The 22,278-nt window shown below is 35.9% G+C and overlaps 2 protein-coding genes across 2 annotated transcripts; both read right to left on the bottom strand.

Moving 5' to 3' along the window:
* Window positions 1-1,872: 1,872 nt before the first annotated feature.
* LOC108202772 (F-box/LRR-repeat protein 4) lies at window positions 1,873-16,988 on the bottom strand. The gene is made up of 8 exons (XM_017371306.2): window positions 16,587-16,988; window positions 14,220-14,453; window positions 13,708-14,114; window positions 9,549-9,734; window positions 7,533-7,725; window positions 3,878-3,954; window positions 2,734-2,884; window positions 1,873-2,470 (listed from the first exon to the last, which is right to left on the bottom strand). The coding sequence occupies exons 1-8, from the start codon at window positions 16,851-16,853 to the stop codon at window positions 2,174-2,176; spliced, it is 1,812 nt and encodes a 603-aa protein (XP_017226795.1). The 5' UTR covers window positions 16,854-16,988; the 3' UTR covers window positions 1,873-2,173.
* A 1,700-nt stretch (window positions 16,989-18,688) lies between these two features.
* Window positions 18,689-21,481, bottom strand: LOC108200977 (wall-associated receptor kinase 2). The gene is made up of 3 exons (XM_017369263.2): window positions 20,540-21,481; window positions 20,258-20,428; window positions 18,689-20,147 (listed from the first exon to the last, which is right to left on the bottom strand). Exons 1-3 carry the CDS (start codon window positions 21,453-21,455, stop codon window positions 18,916-18,918), a joined length of 2,319 nt encoding a protein of 772 aa, XP_017224752.2. The 5' UTR covers window positions 21,456-21,481; the 3' UTR covers window positions 18,689-18,915.
* Window positions 21,482-22,278: the final 797 nt, after the last annotated feature.

Raw genomic sequence — 22,278 nt, forward strand, 5'->3', positions numbered from 1 at the left:
CTTTGACTTTTGGCACACACTTTTAAGTGCTTTGACCGGGTAGTTAAAAATATAATTTTTAAAATTTTCTTTTTTTGAATAAAAGTTTTGATCATATATTATTATTCAGAAAAAGAAATTTTAAAAAATAATATTTTTAACTACCCGGTCAAAGCACTTAAAAGTATGTGCCAAAAGTCAAAGCGTCATAAAAAAAAAACAGAGGGAGTACATTATATGGTTGTGAGGGAGTATATGGATCAATGATTGTCAGCATAGACAAAGCACGTAAATACTTATGCTCAGTGCACTCACTTGCTGCGAGCTTTAGACAGTCAGTCCTCGAGCCCTTCAAAATCGCCAGAGCAAATCTCTCGATGACCCCGAACACGCCACCTCATCCTATCATTTCTCTCGTGCTCTTGTTTTTTTTTTCTTTCAATATTATAAAAAAATTATATAACTTTAATTTATTTATATACTAACAACTTTATATAAGGCATAAATTTCCCCTTGTTCAATTGAGTTGATTTGGTTTTGGTCATGATGCATACATGATGTCACTCACATAGAGACTTCATTGTGAAAAATATCGAATCAAATTTAAATAAATGCTGTGAGAATCAGAACAAACTATTAAATACTCCCTCCGTTCCTTTGAATTCTATACACTTTCCTTTTCGGGATGTCCCATTCAATTCTATACATTTCAAAATTTTCCCAAAAATGTAAACTTTTATAATATAAAAATACCACCCACCCACTACTTCCATCTACTTTTCCAAATTTATCAATTAAATATGCATGGGTCCCACCACTTTAACTACTTTTCTTTCCCTTTCTTATTACTTTACACTATTTTATACACTTTTCTTAGTCTCCGTGTCCATTTCAAATGTATACTTTCCAGAGGGACGGAGGGAGTACATATATTACCAATTATGGAATTAATTTGGCAATTTGTCCGAAATATTTAATTCATTTTACATTGTCACACAACATGACCCTACGTGCGTGTATAAAAATGGGGCCAAGAGCTGAGGAAACCTTGGAAGTAGCTTCAAGAGATTTACTGGACATTATTATGAGGTGAGGAGAAGCAAAAAGTAGTTCAAAACCTCAACTAGTGATATACTAGTATAATATTGTAGTAAATTTAAGCAGATACTTGAACATGGAGGCCATCATGTCCCCTTGCTTCCAAACTCTATAAAGTTCTCTTATTTTATCTTTTTAATTCATCCATGTTTTTTACCCATGAGCTTTCGACCCCTCTAAATTTGGGACTCATAACGAATTTAAGTAATTTACTTTTACAAAATTTTGATAAAGAAAAAGGAGCAGGGATGAGGGGAAAACATTATTAGGAGTGTTGATGCTGGTGTTTGGATCCGTTTTCTAAATCTGGCTTCCATACTAGAATCAACTTACTCGAAGATAGGAGAACTTATTTTTGAAATTTGACTTTACGAAAATGGTACGAGTTCAATTGTAAAAACAATTTATTATTTATTATTAGTATACTAATAGTTTTTATATTTATTATATTAATCTCAAAAAATATTTAAACACATAAATTAATATTACATTTTACTTAAAAATAACTTCACACCCTACTATTATTACTACTAACCACAAAAACAAAATTCATTCCTAGTCTGCAGCTCTAATTACGTGTTTTGGGGGGGGGGGGGGGGGGGGGGGGGGGGGGGGGGGTGAACAGATTATACAAGTTCAACATCCACGTTGTATTTTGGGTTGAGATTTTGAGTTGTGTTGTTTGAAACAGTTCTGGTATTTTTGACTAGTACGACGTTATACATTACATTGGTTGAACTATCCTGTAATTGTCTAAATTTACCAAATTCAAAATGAATGGCACAACAACAATAATAAACCTAAAATCGCCCTGCTTTATTAAATCTATAATAAATAACACAACGGGAAAAATATCGCAGAATGGAGATCCATAGACACCTAATTTCCCCCAAGTGTGCTGATACTCTATCTATACATGCTAACATAGGTGAAATGCACTTGGCGGAATAACGATAAAATTTTGTGTTGGAACCTGAGCAAAAAACTTGTTGAAAGGCAGAAAAAAGGTATACTCTTAACAACAAATAACACGGACAATGTTAGAGCTGGAAGCGTCAAGTATCCTGAGATTGTTTCAGCATGCTGCAAGCGAAATTCAGAGGTCAACACATAGGTATGAGATGATGGATCCGGCTCTGCGTCTAGTCCTTTGACTAACCTTCCATTTTTCAACCAAGATTTTCTTCATTTTGTCACAGCTCGAAACCACAGTGGCCACCCCGGCTGCAGTAATACCCGGGCAATAGACCATGTGGCAAGTTTCGAGCAGAGGACACCTTTTAACAAGATGCTCTAGACCAACATCTGTTATTTGACGGCAGTGTGATAGCACTATGTCCTTTAGTAAAGGGCAACCTTCACCCAGTTCAGCCATTGCCATGTTTCCTAAATTCTGCATAGATCAGTGGGAGAAGCAAAAATTTTAAAAAGTCATAAGACATTGATTTTACTGCATCTGGCCTACACGAATACTGCACTATATGAACACTAGTGTCCCATGTGTCATAGGCTCATAGCAGGGGCTGTTGAAAGCCATCTACAGATTTTTACTGATGCAGGACTAAAATCCCATCATTCTAGCTCAATAAAGCATGCATATTAGAAGAAGAAAATCAAATGTAGAATATGACTTGTGAGTATATACAGAAACCAAACCTGAAGAACACTTATATCAAGGTAACTGACTTTGGGGCACCCTCTTGCAATGGCTATTATTCCTGCATCCCCGATTTGGTGGCAGCCACTAACATTTAGATGATGCAAGGAGCAACCTCGACCAATTGCAATTAGGGCGCTGTCTCCTACCCTGGCAATCATACAGGTAGCAGGTCAGACGGAAACAGTAATGTAATATATACATTTAAATATGTATTGATCTACTACTAGTATATACACATATAAATACATTTTCTCAAAAAGAATAGTTGTGTAGTACAAAATTCACCGAGATGAAATGGCATTTGCCTAGGAGCTCACAAGACAAAAACCAGCATCTTAATAGCTTACTGCTGGACACCTAGGCAACAAATTGCAATTACTGGGTAATATCCCAACCACAGAACCACACATATACAGTGTGAAAAAAAATACACAGTACTGTATATATAATTAGGCCCTATAGTATTAATGTCAAATAACTAAGGCACCATCTGGCCAAACTTATTTTGTCGAATATGTTCTCAATATAAGGGCTTATTTTTGGAAAAAATATACACATTTAAGTACTTTTTTGGAAATACATATTAAGCATGTGTTTAATATTCCTAATTTAGCAAAAATAAGTACTTATTCTCAGAAAAAGGTAGATATCTACAAACTAAAATTACATTCTCGTTTTTTTATCTTGACAATTTTTTAATCTTCATACAGATTGTGCTTCAGCAATTTTCCGAGAACGGGCTTAGCAAAACACTCAAAGTTGTTTTTGTCTAAAAATATTGCTTCAATCTCCTGTATCGAATACAAATTGTATGTTCTTTAAAAGGCTAAGGTATAAGCACTTTGCAGGAGCTGCTAATTTATGTTATTCTATAAAGGTATAATGGCAACAGGTTGAACCCACTATCTCCAATGGCCATTAGGTCCCAAAAGAGTGCCATAGTGCAACCTCAACATATATAGATAACAAACTTTTACTTGATAATCAACCCTCAGCAACAAGAACAATAAACACTAAATACGAATCACAATTGTTTATTATTTACAAACTTGCACTACATCAGCAATTGCATCACAGATCACATGTACATAGTTGTAAGCAATACCAATCACCTCATTTGAGAAATCAAAACGTTCTTACCTATCGCAAAACCGCAGGCTAAGATCTGTGAGGAATTTACAGTTCTCGCCAACAGCTATGATACCCCGGTTCCCAACCTTTAAAAAGATAGAGCATAACATAAAGTATTGCTAAAAGACAATGATACATGAACTTAAAATAAATAAATATATAACATTCCTGAATTTAAGGGGACAAAAAAAAACCATAAATTTTCTGCACGTTAAAATCTAGTGATAGCTGCTGAGACAAGTTAGAATTAGCTATAGATATTATGCATTGGAGCAAGTATAATGGTTGCGCTATAATTAATGGAGCTATTCCTATAATTTAACATCAAAACGTATATTTTGGTTCCAAAATAACACCATCTTTCCAATGGTTGGTTTCAATCTTGTTTCAAATTTAACCAACTTCTAAATAGATCCCATACGAACATAAATTTAACCAACATTCAAAAACCCCACACTTTCAAGTACCTTTTTATCCATTTATCTCTAGCTTTCTACTTTAGCAGTTATAGATCCATTTATCTTTTATTCTAAATATAGCACAAACTATAACATTGTTCTATTTTGCAAACATATATAGAAGGCTTAATAATCTTTTAATCCTTAAAGTTTGGGGGTATGTACTGATTAGCCTCAACGTTTTAACTCGGCCGATTCAACCCTCCAACTATTCGTTATTGTACCGAATAATCCTCATACCAGGACAAAGTGATAAAACAGTACATAACGAAGGGACAAGCTTGACAATTCACACCATTTTTCCAATACGAGGGTATTGGTACATAACGCACAGTTCGAGGATTGAATCGGTCGAGTTAAAACGTTGAGGGATGATCGGTACATACCCCCAAACTTTGGGAGGTCATTAAAAGAACGAAACTTTTTTATGTCCCTTTTTTGTGTTTGTAGTAGAAATGTTATAAATATAATGGGTCCCCCTGTATGCACATCAATTTCACTAATACTTTCCAGATATAAGTCCTTATTTCTTCTTTTAAAATGACAAATAATGCTAGAGGTCCTAGAAAGTGTCCCAAATATATTCCAAAAAATAATGTGTCAAGTTGTCATTGGTTACTTCCTTACAAATATAATGAGTCCCCTTGTTTACACATCAATTTTACTCATTAAAACATGCCATGTGTTTTTTGGGAGTTTCTTTGAGAGTTATTTTGATACCCCTAGCATTACTCAAAAATAGTAACCGCACGTATATTTTTCTATAGTACTTAGCATCCTAAATTCAATAATTTCTATCTTCGTTTCGGGGAAAATAATGCTACACTGTTTAAAGTTGAAATTCTGAAATCCCCCTTCCATTGTACTCATTTATATCTTTGTTTCTAAAGTAAATAATTATTCATCTTCAAATTTGAGGGAGCACTATTTATATGTTGCAGAGTACCTTCAAATTTGAAGTAGCACCATTTATATGTTGTCAAGTGTGTCATGAGAGTAAAGAAAAATTATCTTCAATATGAACAAATAGATAGCTATATTAATATATGAGACTATCCGAGAATTTCAGAATAAATACATGTAGGCTTGGTTAAAAATAAATTTACGTATGCTTGGTTACGATTGATAACGACAATGTCATAATAATATGAATTTAATGTGGACTATTTATTATTTTATTTGGTGTGATAAATTTCATTTGAGATTAAATGTTAATATATACGGGCTTAATATGAAAGGAAAAAAAAAAGAGCATGGAATTGTCGGTTGTTTCAAAAGAGCATGGATTCTGCAAAATATTAATACCAATAGTTGAAGGGTTGAAATGTACGTTGATCGGTACATACACCACAACTTTAAGGGATAAAAGGTCATTGTCTCATCTGACCTAGTTTTGTTACTATATTTGGTGTTTTATGAGTTTATAAGTAAGATAATAGCTTAATAATAGAGAATTAGAGAAGAAATAGGCGACAATGAAGATGAGAAACAGAGTTCACATAGATCAGAGTTAGATGAGAAGAGAAACTTGAAGAACAAGATGGATTTCCAGAGAGAGAAACCCTAGAGAGAAGAGGGAGAGAATTGTGGAACAAGTTCCATTTTCATATATTCATCATGCATAATCTCAAAGTACATGACTTAACAACTATTTATAGACCATGAACTCTAAGTAACTCTAGAATAGTAAATGACTCTATTGCCCTTACTATTATTGTTACCCCATACTACTATAGACTACTACTAAACTGATTCCTAACATTTCTCCCCCCTTGAAAATTAACCATGTCCTCATGGTTGATCTTGCATTTTTCAACTTCTTTCCACCTAAACCAAGTAGTCTCTGCTCAATCTACTTTTCCTTTCAAGTAGAACTCTTTTTCCTCTGAGAAGATTCATGTAACAGGTGTTGAAGTCCTAGAATACTAGTAGAAACACCAAGAAGAACATCTTGGAGACTATTTAAATCTCCTCCTGGATCAAAAATGTATATTGCAACACTTTCCTTCGAAGCTTGATGGTATTCAGGACTCATGGACTTCTTCATTTCAAATTTACATTCTTCCAGAAAATTGAGGCTCTCCACTGGGAGTGAATAAGGCATACGCTGTTATGTATATAGAGGAAGATAGATGCAGAAAAGGGAGAGGTCGATCTAGAATTTAGGAAGACACAGCTAAGTAGATCCCAAAATTTAATAGTGTGCAGCAAAGAAGGCTTCTATGAAAAAACCTTGAGAAATCTGAAGCCTCCGCGGAATATCTTTAAATTGCATATAGCCCCCTAGCAACCATTTCCAATGTCCTGAAATTTTGTTTCATTCTCTTTTAACTCTTGAAAAGGTTTTCTAAATAATGAACCCCCGCCAGGGCACCAATCTTGTGTCACTAAAAAACTAGACCAAGATCTTCGGTCTAATATAACTATTTCTACCATGTTTTGTTTTGGAAGAAAAGGATCGAAGAGGAAAACGGACTTGCTAACCAAAAGAATGACTTCAGACTTAGTCGAGTTTTAGAATAATTAGTTTCTTTCATATTTAATTCTTTGAATAAAGAATGCCTTTTGCTTTACAAATTTTTCCTCACCTTGGAAACCTAAAAATAATATTCCTTAATTTACTCATTTGCTCAGAGGTTTTAGACATTTCAATTTTCTACTGAAATTTGTAAACTAGCCATGTTTCTTTTCCTCTTAATCACACAAGAGACCGATTTCAAGTATTAACGATACTTGTTTGTTGCCGATCACAGAGAATACATGACATATAGAAAACACTCTAATGTAAATTGTTTGATGATAGCTTTGACCCGGGCTTTGGCTCCATGGTAGTTACAGTCCAGCCTAAAAAAATGGTGTTGATATAGCAAAGAGTAGGAGAATTCTTGACATAGCCTTAGACTTTAGTTCCACCAGAGAGAATGAAAATGCCAAAGAAGTCCGGAATTATGTGAGGCACTGTTGTGTACTTTAATTAAAGTCACTAGAAATCTTAACTAAAGCAATTCGCAAGATGCATGGAGTGAAATAAAAGCAACAATTTTTCACTTGCATGAAGTATACTTTTGTTATTCTGTTAAGAATCTGTTAAGAATCAAGTTCGATGACAAGTGAAGTTTTTATGTCAGATATGATGCAATATTATAGGGGTGTGTACAGTTAGTGTAGTAAAGCAAACATCTTAAGATGTAAATAAAATGTAATACCAGGTAACATCTTCGGATGTGGAGCTTTTTGAGAAGTTTGCAACCTCTTGCTATACTGCATATGGCATCATCCCCGATACTTGAACAGTCTACCAAATGTAGCGCTTGCAAATACTTGCAGCCTCTGCCTACCTCAGAAAGGGCAAAGTTACCTATCTTTTGACAGTACAATAGAGCCAACTCAGAAAGCTGCCTGCAAGATATAAGACCTATATATTAGAATTGTGATAGAATTCCAACATATGAAATCATCACAACAAAGCTCAAAGAGAGAGTATATGGCAGAGGGGCATAGATACCCAGAAGCTAAGTATGATGACAATGGCAAATTCATTCTAGCAGATATCCAACAGTCACCTATCATGTCAGTAACAAAATTCTTTCTAGAAAGGAAATACAGTAGATGGCCTTAGATGTGGTTGTTGTAACTAAAAATTCCAAAGGCTTTAACTAGATAATAAATAAACAAGGGAAATTCTCAATAGTACCCTTTTGGTTTGACTTTTCCAAGTGGTGCCATATCTTGATTTGGACTTGCGAGTGGCGCCCTTAAAATTTAATTACACTAATCCTAACATTCCGTTAATCTTATCCTTTTTTATAAATTAACATTTATTTATTTATTTTAAAATAAGAAAATAATCGTTGTTGTAATAAAATAAAATAAAAAATATAAATAGACACGTCTTTACATCAGGTAATAGCATTAATCAGGTTCAGTTGATGGCAGGTGAGGGTTCGAGAGTAAAGGGGGAAAGAAGGAAGCGTGATCGTTCTCACTACCATCACCTCATTCTCACTATCATTAGCATCATATCAACTGATTGTTTTCACAGGTATGTATTTGATTCATTCATATCATCGAGTACTTCATTTTTTCATCAGTCTGTATACAATTGTGTGTTGTGTATATAAATTCGTATATATGATATGCACGGCATATTTATGTGTTCACGTGATGTTCTTTAGGGTTTTCAGATTGCAAAATGTGTTATGACAATAGTTTGAAATTTATTTAGAGAGTTAAGGAGGTTGTAATAAAAAAATACTAGGATAAGGGATCAATCATATGCATCCAAGGCGGCCAAAGCAGAATCAACATAAGCAGGAACCTCTCAATCATCAATCAATCAGCATCTCACAGGGGACTCCATCTCAATCCCAGCAATAAATTTGATCTTGGTTGTTTAACAGTCTGCTCTTTCGAAACATTATGATGATGTTTTAGACTGTCTTTTGCTAGTTTAGACTATCTTTTGTAAATTATTCTGATATCAAGTGTATCAGACTGTTATGTTTGTGAAATTTTAAGTACATTTTGATTCTACATATGATTTTTCTTGTGCTTTAACGTTTATAAATGTTTTGCTTAACGGAATAGTAGGATTACTGTAATTATATACTTTAAAGGTGCCACTTGTAAGTCTAAAAACAAGAAATGACACCTCTTGAAAGTCAATAAACAATTATGTTCAAAATCAAATTGATAACAAACATAAACAAAGACATCTGTAGTTTGAAAGATATGCATAATATCCCCTAAAAGTGATCAACATAGAGAACAGTTCTTCGACTAGGGTAGGGTATGCGGAGTAGGAGCATGCAATTTACAGGAATTCTGCAGGAAAAGGGTACATTCTTCATATCTTTATCCACCTATTTACATTTTATTTTCCTACAGATTTAATCATGCACTAATTCCTTGTTTTTTATTTGCCAGCTTTAGGCAAGCTAGTACTCACTCAGAAATAGGATTGCTTATTGGCTAAAATGCAACTTATATGCGTAACTGAACCTTTTTATATATAGACACAAAACCACCAGAAGCATATATATGAACAAATATATATATATATATATATATATACACACACACACACACACACACATGTAAACAATGTATCTCAAATTAAGGTTAGAATATGTGGTAAGCTGATAATATGCCACAACTAATGTCCCTAAAAATTCTAATACAATATCATCGTAATAGTGACTGATAACACAAAAGAAAGTTACCTGCAAGATCTGCCAATAGTTTCTAGTCCAAATGTTCCAATATTGTGACAGCCGTTAACTTCAAGATGACTAAGTTCTGTACAACCAGTTGCAACTGCTTCCAAACCCTTGTCACTCAAAAAATAGCAGTCGCTTAATGTAAGATTTTTTAGCTTCTTGCACCCTTTTCCAATAGCATATAGACTCCTGTGGAAATGGGAAAACATGTTTAAAGATGGACAGCAAGAAATTGGTCTTAAGGTGGGTATACATATATGATATATCATATTCTTAACCTTCTTAGTATTGAAATAAGTACTATCCTTTAAAAACGCAGTTTTGCATCTTATGCACACACTTATGAGTTATGACAAACACTTGTGACCCTACTATCACTGTCATGCTAGAACTTGAGAAAATGTATGTGTCATCACTGCTAGGATCACATGGCATTGGTAAGAGGAGACGTATTCTGTCAGTTATATCTACTACAGTCCAGGTGCTCTGTTCTGTACTTGTTCTCTATGGATCTGCGAACGCAGCTTGCAGATCTGATAACTGCTGTTGAGGATTAGGAGCTTCTCTTTCGTTTTTAGTTGTTACTGTTGTTTTAGATTTCAGAATATCAGAAAATCACAAAAATAGTAGTTCTAAGGCTGTTGATCTACATTTTTGGAGGTTGAGTTCGTGTGTTGAAGTACTGGAGGTGTGGTATTGTTTCTGCAGTCAAAGTGTGTGCGCATTTGTCGGGAGTAGTTGGGTGGGGCAATTGTGTTGGCTTGTGGATTATATCCCTTAAAGACATTATTAGGATGGAAATAAGTGATGACACAGCATTCAACGGACTCATGCAATAGTTTCAACAACAATTCCTTTGTTTCAAAGAGAAATCTAGTAGACGGTTTCAGGAACTAGAAGAATTGCTGGAACTAGTGCCCAGAGAATAGAGGATCTAAAGAAACTGAAGGAAAGAAAGAAAAGAACCATTTCCTTTTGCCAAGCCTACATCTAGTCCAAGGAAACCTGAGGGGACTTTACAACACCGGAAGCTCACCTTTCTCTGTGTTTAATGATGGTAACAAAGCAGCAATTGCAGGGTTGCATCTGGAGGGATAGCTAGGAACTTATTTAAGAGATATACAGTGGGTAAAAGTGGTCTCGATTGCCAGGTTTGGATGCTGGAGCTTCTATAAGACAACTTCATACAGCTGCAACAAACTGGGACAGTGGAGCAGTACTTTGACAAATTTGAGAAGTTTATGGAACAGATTAAGGCGAGATTACCACAATTAACCATAGTGGTTAAGAGGATGAATCATAAGCATAAAGAAGGTAGTGATACAACTGTATTAAACCCTGAGGAGGAGAGGAATGCCAACCTTCACAAACTAAGGTTAAACAGAGGGTAGCACCAGTCATCAAGCTTACTCCTAAGCAATTGAAGGAGAGAACAAGGGATAGTTATCGTCCCTATTGTGAGGGCAGAACAGGAGACTCACATGAGTGTAATAGACGCTGTCAATTCATCATGACACCAGAATCCAGATGATGCTACTGGAAATTCACAGGGAGAATGGGGCAAGGCTGTTAAATCTGAAGTTACTCCTGCAATGATAACTAGTCCTACAGTATTTGAATCAGATCAGATAGAAGTATCTGTGCATGCCATTGAAGGATTCTCCCATATCAAGACTATCACTCTCACTGGAAAAAAAGGGAATCATAAGTTCTCTATCTTGATAGAAAGGGAATCACTCATAGCTTCCTGGATGACCAGACAGCCAGTAAGCTAAAATGTGTGTTAGTTCAAAAACCTCCCATGGAGTTGCAAGTACCAAACTGAAACAATCTGGTAAGCAAGTTTAAATGTGACAATTTCACTTGGAATATAGGGGGTTTCGAGTTTAGCACTGCCGTAAGAACCTTACTCATGGGAGGGTATGATCTTGTACTAGGAGTGGTGACCTTTGATTATAAAAAATTGACTCTGCAGCTTCAGTACAAAGGCAAAGAGATAACTCTTCAGGTAATGAACAACCATTCAAATCCAGGATTCAACAAATGAGTGCTAAGGCATTTGTTAGGAGTTGTCAAAGACAAGGACATGGTTTCATCAACTTGGTTAATGCATCGGAGCAACCGAAGCAGTACATTCCATAGAAGCAGAGCAAGCTGCTGATCATCCAGCCGAGAGAAATCTGCAGCAACTGCTGCAAGAATATGAAGATGTATTCCCCACTCCAGAAGCTCTCTTCACTCCTACAGGTCTGCCACCCAGTAGACCTATAGAACACAACATACAGCTCAAAGGAGCTCAACCATTTTCCATCAGGCCTTATAGGGAATCCATTGATATGAAGAATAAAGTAGAAAAATTGGTTTCTGAAATTTTAGAAGCAGTGATTACAAGGCCCCGTATTTCACCCTTTGCTTCTCCAATTTTATTAATCAAGAAAAAGGAGGGCTCCTGGAGGTTTTGTATTGATTATAGGAAGCTGAATTTCTTAACTATCAATAAAAATTTCCCTAAACCTCTTATAAATGAACTCTTAGATGAACTATATGTAACAAAATTCTTTACAAATTTGGAGAAGGCAGGTACCACCAGGTGAGAATGAGTACAGACACAGAGAAAACAGCATTCAGGACTCACTTAGACACTATGAATTCACAGTGATGCCCATTGGGCTCCTGCAACGTTCCAAATGAACCAGGTGTTTAAGCCTTATTTGAGGAAGTTTACTTTAGTATTCTTTAATGATATCCTTATATATTCTAAGAGTGCAGATGAACACTTGAAGCACTTAGAGAAGGTGTTTCGTATCACGAGGGAACATCAGTTGTATGCAAAAATGTCCAAATGTGAGTTTATGAAGAGTCAGGTGGATTACTTGGGCCATCTAATCACTAAGGCTGCAGTAGCTGTGGACAACAGCAAGATGGCAGATATGTTGGCCTGGCTAGTGCCACAAAGTATTAAATCTTTGAGAGGATTCTTGGGGTTAAGCAGATATTATAGGAAATTTGTAAAAGATTATGGCACCATTGCCAAACCTTTGACCAATCTGCTGCAGAAGGATAAGTTCCACTGAACAAAAGCAGCAATGGAGGCTTTCAACAGTCTCAAGCAAGCTATGACAAACACCCCTGTCCTCAATCTGCCAGATTATACTCAGGAGTTTACAGTAGAGACTGATGCTTCAAACACTGGTATAGGTGCTATCTTAACTCAAGAGGAACATCCATTGTCTTATTTTAACAAGGCTTTAGGACCTAAAGGACACCTATGAAAAGGAATTGATGGCTGTGGTTACGACTGTCAAGAGATGGGCTTCCACCTCATGGACAAACACTTATTTATAAAAACTGATCATCAGGCTCTTATGTTCTTGACTGAACAGAAGGTCCGTAACTTGTTACAGTAGAAGTGGATCAGCAAATTACTAGGCTACAACTACACTACAGTCTAAAGGAAAGGAGCTGACAACAAGGTGGCTGATGCTCTACAGTCTACAGGAACGGAGCTGACAACCAGTTGGCTGATGCTCTAAGTAGGATGCATGATGAAAGTCCAGTTAGGCACTAGCCAGTTCTGACAGGAAAAATCCCTGAGGACATGGATAATATCAAGAGAAGGGGGATGTCAGGAACAGAGTCTGAGTGTTATTATCAGTATCAGTATTCAGTAGTGTAATATAAGTATGGGGTATTTAGTCTTTTTTTATTATTAGAGTCCTATGCAGTACAAATAGACTTGTATTTGTTACATTTGAGGATTATGATTTGAAATATGAAAATGGCATACATTTCCACCTCTCTCTCTAGTTCTCTAGCTACCTTTTTCTCTCTACAATCTATCTTCTCATGCAAGTTTCTTTCTGAACTCTGTCTTCTATCTACATTTCTGTTCTTATTTCTCTATTTCTACCTCTTTATCTGCTATATCTCTCTATTTATCTGCTGTTCTATCTTAGATTTATGTCAATTGAACGGGAAAGTACAAAAATAGCAACAACACACTTAGGACTTATCAAATCCTGACAACATATAAGTAAGATTGCCGAGGATAGATTGAAAACAGAAGACGTCTAGTTGATGAAGTAAGCAGGCATGTGCAATAGACAATTTAGAAGAGATTAATTACATATTGATAGGGAATGAGGAGAGGAAACTAACTTACTTGTCAGTAAATCTCTGGAAACTGTATAGAGATAATAGTTCTAGACACAAACAAAACAGGCCAACAGCTTGCAAAGCCTCGTCCGTGACATTAATGCATTGCAGTTTAAGTTCTTTTAATTTAAGGCATCCTTTAGCCACAGCTAGTACCCCTCTATTGTTGATGAACTCTGAGTCTAATGCCATACTTTCGAGACATTTGCAATTGGATCCAACAGCCTCCAATGAGATATCAGTTATTTTTGCACAGGCAGCAACACCAATTGATTTCAAAGTGCTTCCACATCCAATAGCTAACTCAACCAAGCCCGCATCAGTTAAACCTTCACAAAATCGCAAATTAAGATCTTCAAGTTTCTTACAACACTCCCCAACAGCACCTAAACCTTGATCACCAACATAGCAGCCCTTCAAAAATAAGTGAAAATTATAACATGTTAGTTTACACACATCATACTAATGTTAAATACATATTGCAAGTTCATTTAGACAATACTGAAATATAAATTCTACCTGTAAATCTAAAGATTTGAGAAATTTACACTTCTCAGCCATAGATTTTAACCCCGCACTGGTCGCATTAGAGCACCATATTAAGCTTAACTTTTCAATTTTGGCAAAGCCATCACCTATAGCAGCCAAACCAGCATCTGATAAACAGTATGCTTCTGTTTCATTGTCTTGAGATCCACTCGTCTCAGATAACAAGTGAAGCCTGACTGATAGAACACTAGGACGCCTTCTTCCCTGCATATTTCACCAATCAGGTACTTTAGAATTCATATCATTCAAACGTTCACATGACTGGTAATTTCAACTAACAAAATGATGTTTATAAAACATACAAACTGCCAAATGATGTATGGAAAAAAGTTAATCGAAAACTTTATTTAATAGCAGATACATTTACTTCCCATATAATATTCTTCCGTTTTGAGCAAGTAAACCAAGTAAAAACTACACCATGTCTTGCTTTTGTAAGCAAACAAAAGTCATTAAATTGCAGAGGTAGCACTAGCACAATCGCCGGATGGTAGGCCTTACATTTCCTTCAGACTTGACTCAAATTAACTCAACTAAGCTAAAGGTCACAAGTACAGTCCGATGCAATCTGGGTTAAATTAACCAGGATGCATACCTCTCTAATTATTCCACTGGTCATTGCTCATAAGTCGTAACATATATTAAATACAGCAATACATGCCACCTGTAACTTATCATTTGAGTATTCTCAGATACATAAGCCAAATATTCATCAACTAATGATCCTGGAGAAGCATCACAAGATAGATATCATTTCTTTATTCATGTGCCAGTCGCTTCTTCACCACATCAACACCTACATCTTGTAAGATGACAACTACAATAATGAAGGCACAAACACCAATGGGCCCAATTGAGCTGAACAAGTATGTTAGGTTAAACCCAATATGTAAGAGGTGAATCATGCCAGGGGTCATAAAAAATATAGATACAGTAAAACATGGAAGTATTAGGTTGGAATGTGACATAGAACTTACATCATTTCAGCAAATACACCCGTGACTAGGCATGGTCCTTAATCGCACTATATCTAACTGCTGCCTAACGTATACCACCTATGTGCATTTAATCAACAAACAACACAAATATAAACCGACAGCATCAATGATTCTTTGCTCGTGATGTGATTATTTTTAACGGCACACGCAACTCCATCTCACAAATTTATATTCACAATTATTTTGAAACAAACAAGACAAAAACTCGCTAACTTACGTAAACTACACTCAGAATCCTGATGAAATCAAACATCACAATTAATCAGCTCACCTACATAACTTTATAATCAACACTCAGAGTCACTTCAAATCAATCGTCACTAAAATTCGGCTCATTACGTAAGTGTGACACTACAACAGTTACCGAAACATTTAAAATTATAATTTACCATATTTAAACACATTTAGTGGTTGTTTAACTGGGCTTAAAAGCCCGGCTTTCAACTTACAAGTCAGAATCCTATTTGTTACCTTTGAAGTCTCAGAAGTTGAGGATCCTAACTTTTTCACCGACTTGTATTGATTTATTTGAAATTTGACCACAAAATAGTGTACATGATCACTTAAACATATTGGTTAAGCCAAATGCCCCCCTTAAACGCTACATCCACGTCAGCAAAATAAATTTTTACTTGAGGGTATTTCTAGTACTAAGTAATTTACTTAGGTGGAAATTTTTATTGGTGGATATTTTTGTGCATGCAGGGGCCATCATCATTAGTGAGATTGGAGCCGATATAAATCCGCCACCTAACTAAAAGTAGTTGTTAGTGTGTGCCCACGCACTAGAAAATCACGGGAACGCGCTAGAAAATCCGTTTACTTATATCACATCATAAATTATTAATCACTTAAAACAACAAACCGAAATTTAATCTAAAATCCCAAAAATCCTGACAGTGTTTACATTACATTAAATGCACAATCATATCGAATAAAAAATCATTAAATTCAGCTCAATTGCGTAACACAAACTTCTACTTACTCATCTTATTTACACAAATCAACACAACAGACATCATAAATCACCTTATGAACACAAAAACAACACAATCAAAACTGGACCTAAAAATCAAAATTTTCCAAATCATCAAAAACAGATAAACTAGATTTCCGAACCTTACATCAAATTCACAATCATTTCGAACGAGACACCATTAAAATCCAGCTCACTTACATATAACACCACAACTCCTACTAAATTAAATTCACATATCACGTCACAAATCACTCCGCGAACAAGAAAACAACGCAATCGAAAACACAACTCAACCGAAAAACCAAACCCTTCCGAATCATCGCAAACAAAACAAACACGATATCGGTTCACGAAGCTTACGGATTCAACAGGGAGCGGAATGGAGAGGCGCTCATCAACATACAGATTCTTCACATTAACAAACTTCCTCGACAAGATTCTCACCAATTCATCGGGCCTTCCAGAAGCTCCGATTCGAATCGTGTCGCGACTCAACCGCTCGAGCGAACACCACCGCTTGCACACCAGCGAGCACGCGTCGCGGCTCGATTTGTCGTCCAAGTGATCGAAGATCTCGAGGATTAGCTCGTCTGGTAAGATCAGATTGATCCAGTCACGGCCTCTCATGTGTGTGTATAAATTATACGTACAGGTGTGTGTATGTATAGGTTGATGAAATGGAGAAGATGATGGATGTTTCTTCAGGAAGGATCAGAGTATTTTATTGACGGTTTTGCCCTTGCTTTACCGCAGTTGCGCTTTACCTTGTGGTTTTCACCATGGTTTGCACTTCTATGCGAGTCTCATTATTATTTCATTAAAACCGATTTTGTACTCAAATCTGCTTTTAATTACCGGATTTTAATTAGGTGTTAGATTTCTGTCGGAATTAATTATGTAAAATTTTATTGATGTTAAAATAATGACTTCAGACTCATTTGTCTCTTAAATTATATTAATTATATATTAATAAAAAATATTTTTATAAACCAAGTAGCATAGTACATCAGGATAGTGTGTAGTTGTCTAATATTCCATAAAAAGTTTAACTTAATATAAATGATTATAAAGCAAAATATAGATTATTGTCATTAGTTACTATTTATTATATTAAACCATTCTTTCTCTAGAATTTAACAAATATATTGATTTTTTCTTTAAATCATTTCAAATATAAAATTTTTTTTTGTAAAAGAACACCGAGAAGTTAGAGCAATTCCAACACTATGCTAAGAGGTTTCCTAAAAATATTATAAAATAATATGTCTTAGTGATTTAGTACAAGATTTAGCACATGAGCTCCAATAGTACTCCTTATATCCATTCCCTATTATTATAATAATATTAAAGACTTAGGAAAAGTGGAAACAAAAGGGAGGGAAATGATGTGGAGGAGAGAGGGAAATGAATATTTTAATGATAAAAATAGTTTAGAAGTGGTTAGCATATTCTAAAAATAGAGAAGGGGGCTTGTGCTAGTGATTTAGCACATCACTAGCATAGTGTTGGAGTGCAATTTTATCCCATATTCTCTATTTTTGAATTTAACATACTCCCTCCGTCTCTAAATACTTTTCCTGTTTGTACTTTTCACGTTTGCCAACACACATTTTTGATCGTTAATATCTTTCATTTCGTAGTAGCATTAAATATAAAAACTTCACCGTATTAAAATACTCGTGAATACGAATCTAACAAGATCACTCATGACTATATTTAGTTTTGTAGATTAGATGTAAATAAGTAATTTGTCTCATGTTATGAACAGTACCGACATCAGAAACAGGAAAAGAAAAAAGAAACGGAGGGAGTATGATTTAGCACACGGGTGCTGACATCATACGTCACTTTCACATAGGGAAATGATAGATTGTCAGAAATAAAATTTTGAATGTCACTACAAAACGTTCTGTAAATTCGTCTTGCGTGTATATTTTTTTCAAAAAAAAAATATAAATATAACGCAACTTCGTTTTTCATTTATATTTTTTCAAAAAAAAAAATAAATAAAATACAATTTCATCTTTCTTTTGTATTTTTTTTATAAAAAACAATATAACTTCAACTTCTTTCTTTTGTATTTTTTTTATAAAAAAAACAATATAACTTCAACTTTTTTCAATGTGTATATGTAAGGACGCAACTTCGTCCCGTGCTTTGTTTCTGTAATGTTTTCACAAAATCATTGAAGTTCTTAATAACGTGATCTTCTGACCAAAATTGGAGAAAAACAAGTCAATAATTCGATAGTACTATAAGTTTACAACAGGTGCTCAGAAAACCAATATAGGAGAGCTCTAGTTATTGTTCAATCTATACAAAGAAATTTCTAGCTTAAAAGCCTTAACTGGCTATCAAAATTTTATCCAGAGCTACTGTTTCAGTTCATTTTTTATTCACACACTTGGATTTGGGAGTTTATACGTGTATACCCCAGAGAGCTTGTTTAATTAGTCGATATGGGAAACAAAAGATTTTCTTACATTACCAACTTAACAATTCGTCCAAAACTTATGAGTAGCTCATAAATTTAGCAACCACAAGAAGCAGCAACTGTGAACAAGTTACTTTGACATAAGCTATCCAATTCCAAAACTAAAACACCAAAATCATTTTTCGTAATCTGAAATCATACGAGGAAAGTTGAAATACGTTTAAGCAGCCACTGACGGATCTCAAACTAGTTGCTCTATCGAGGACCATTTGCTGCGAAAAGTAAATGTTTAGTATCGACGCTATCCTGTCCAGAAAAATTCCCAGTACTGCTGTAGGCGTCGATGGATACGGTGTACAAGTCCGATGATTCTTCAGCATCATGACTCATGAGAGCCTGTTGTTCCGGTTCATGCTGATTATTGTTATTAGCCCAAGGATGTTTAGTGTACTTTCTTATTCCTTCCAGTTCCATTGCCACTTCTTTCATTGTAGGTCTGTCCTCACCGTTCAAGCTAAGACATCGCTTCACAAGTTTTCCTGCGGCTTCTAACTGCTCTAAACTACCTTCCCTCACCACTCGTGGCTCGAGGATCTGAAACAGCCGGTTTTCCTTAACTGACATTATGAAGTAGGTTGCCAGATTCTTCTCCTCTGCAGGACTGTCAAGTAAAAGTGGTTTTCTCCCGGTTAAGAGCTCAGCAAGAACTACGCCAAAGCTATAAACATCGCTTTTATCTGTCAACTGACTTGTATGAAAGTACTCGGGATCAAGATAGCCTAGTGTTCCCTGGACTAATGTAGTAACCTGTGTTTGGTCCAGGGGTACTAGTCTTGAAGCCCCGAAATCTGAAATCTTTGTGGTGTAGCTTTCGTTGAGCAATATGTTTGCAGACTTCACGTCTCTGTGAATGACAGGCATGGATGCTGCTGAATGAAGATAGGCAAGTGCACCAGCAGATTCTGTGGCTATTCTCAAGCGATTTTCAAGGGATAACCACGCGACTCCTCTGCTATTGTGGATGTGTTGATATAGAGTACCATTCGCGACAAACTCATAGACCAACAATGGGACTTCAGTCTCCAAACAACACCCTAATAGCTTCACCACATGTCTGTGATTAACTTGTGTGAGAATGACCACCTCATTAATGAATTGCTCAATTTGACTCTCATCCATTATTCTTGACTTCTTTATTGCAACAACGCGATGATCTGGTAAAATACCTTTGTACACTGTGCCATAACCACCACGTCCGACAATCCTGTCTGCAGCGTAGTTATCAGTAGCTTTCTCCAATTCTTCAGCTGTGAAAATCTTTGTGGATGACTCTACACCACCGCCACTTGAAGTTATTTGTTGTTTCAAGAGCACACCACCGTTTTGTTGGAAAAACTTCTCCCTCTCTTTTATGAGTTTCCTTCTTTTGATGGTAAAATACAGAAAACTTACTCCCAGCATTAAGGCCAAGAAACCAAAGCCCATACCTACACAAAATTTGGAATTACATGTATACTACTTACAAGAACTTCATAAAAGGTATTATTTAAACACAATTGAAATTTTAAAATCTTTTTTTAACAGAGCGATATATTACCTAATGAGAACTTGATTACTGGAAATCTTGAACTCTTAGCTATGCAGCCTTGGCTATTTTCCTCACCATTGCCATAGTATCCGTGTGGACAAGAACAGTTATAACTCCCTGGAGTATTGATGCAAATTTTCTCGCACGAATTTTTGGTTGGATCAGCACATTCATCAATATCTACCAAATAAACAGCAGAACAGATTAGACAGGGAAAATTGGCTAAGGGTCTGTTAAATATTTATGTCAGTACTGTCTTGAGTAAAGAAATAAAACATTTTATAAACTTACCTTGGCAACCAGGACTTAGGTATGGATTGCCCTCATAACCCTCAAGGCAGCTACAGCTATACCCTCCAAAACCACTGTCTGAGGTAGTGCAGAAAGTATTTGATTGACATGCATAAGCATCTGAATTTCGAGCTTCATCACAAGTCTGGTTCCCAATTACCCAGTCAAGCACTATCCGAACACTATCCATTGTCCTATTTATAAACGTAGGATCAGAAAAATCCGAAGCACCACGAAACTTAAAACTCTCTTTTTCACCCAGAAAAGCATAGCTACAAGGATCAAATGACCAAACCTCAGTATGGTTTCTCAAAGTAGAGAGACTGGTATAATAGTACTTTAGGCCTTTAGGTATCACTGTCTGACAGCAACCAATCCCGGAACAACCATAATCAAGAACATCCTCAGCTTTCGAGCACACAGTAATGCAACCACCACTGTAATTCCTTTGATCTGATCCAATAATCAATGCCACATCATCACAACCGACCACAGAAAAAGTGTTCAACTCTGAGAAAGTGTAGGGAGAATCCAAGAGATTCGTGTAGGCGGGCTTATCAGTGGTCAGATCACCAGTTGAACTGTAACACTTAGTAGCCATGACATTAGAAACGCGCATCTGAGAATTTAGTATCTCATGGATTTGAACATTGCCGCTACCTATGAAGGCCTTGGGAGGACTAAAAGACGTGTTGCAGTTCACATCGAACCATGTGGAAGAGTCTATGGAACAGCCAGAGCCTACTCCAATGCCAAACGGATATGGAACAGTTAAGTTCCCGCACTTGCTCTGGCATCCTGGTTTGGCTATGGCTCTGGCCTCGGTGAAAGTGTTATTAATGTCGGATGCTCTCACATCCGACATTAATAACACTATTAGCATAGTCGCCGTACAATAGGCCAAAAATATCTGCATTTTTTAGTTAGTAAAAAATTGATGCACTGAATGGTGAACTAAGAACTACAAGGCTTTTATACACTCTCTTATGGGCAACTGATATTTTTATTCCAGTAGTTGACATACTAGAAGTTGACTTGGTTATGGCAGCAAGTGATCCAAATGCAATGCCGCAGTATTTGAATGTATTTAATTTGACCTTGCGCTATACAGAGAATTTGTGAATTGATTGAGCATTTGGGATTATTGTAAGTATTTGTAACTTCAGAATCTGATCACCTTATTATTTAACAGCTTAACGCTGCAATAAAAAAATTCCGAAAAACTCTTAATAGGGGCTACTATAAACATCATAGCCTTAAAATAATCACTGTGTCTGGAAATTTAGTGTGGGCAGATAAAATTTTGAGGACAATAAGTCATGATACCCGGACTCGATTAAAAGCGTCCCAACATGAATACATGTCCGATGTCCGACTCGATTATATTCTGACAAAATTACATATTTTTGGCCTAAAACAAGAATCTAAGTGTTCATACTCATATCATGTCCGAATGTGAGGTCCGAGATGCGTGTCGGAACGTAATATGTATTCAACAGTCTGGTCCTCGGTGATAACGACATAAGTGAAATGGTTGAGTCGACTTGTTGTCATATATGATGAACAGAAGCTGACAAATGATATTAGTACTAGGAAGCTAGGGGAAGCAAACGAGTAGAAGCCATTGACATTTACAATATTCTAATTGGAATGTGCTCAATTACAAGACAAGTAGACTTGGTAGTTGGTACGCTGAATGACTGACTGGTGAAGATGAGTTTCAGTGTAGTACTATACTG

Source organism: Daucus carota, chromosome 9 (genome assembly GCF_001625215.2).
Source record: "Daucus carota subsp. sativus chromosome 9, DH1 v3.0, whole genome shotgun sequence".
NCBI classification, from domain to species: domain Eukaryota; kingdom Viridiplantae; phylum Streptophyta; class Magnoliopsida; order Apiales; family Apiaceae; genus Daucus; species Daucus carota.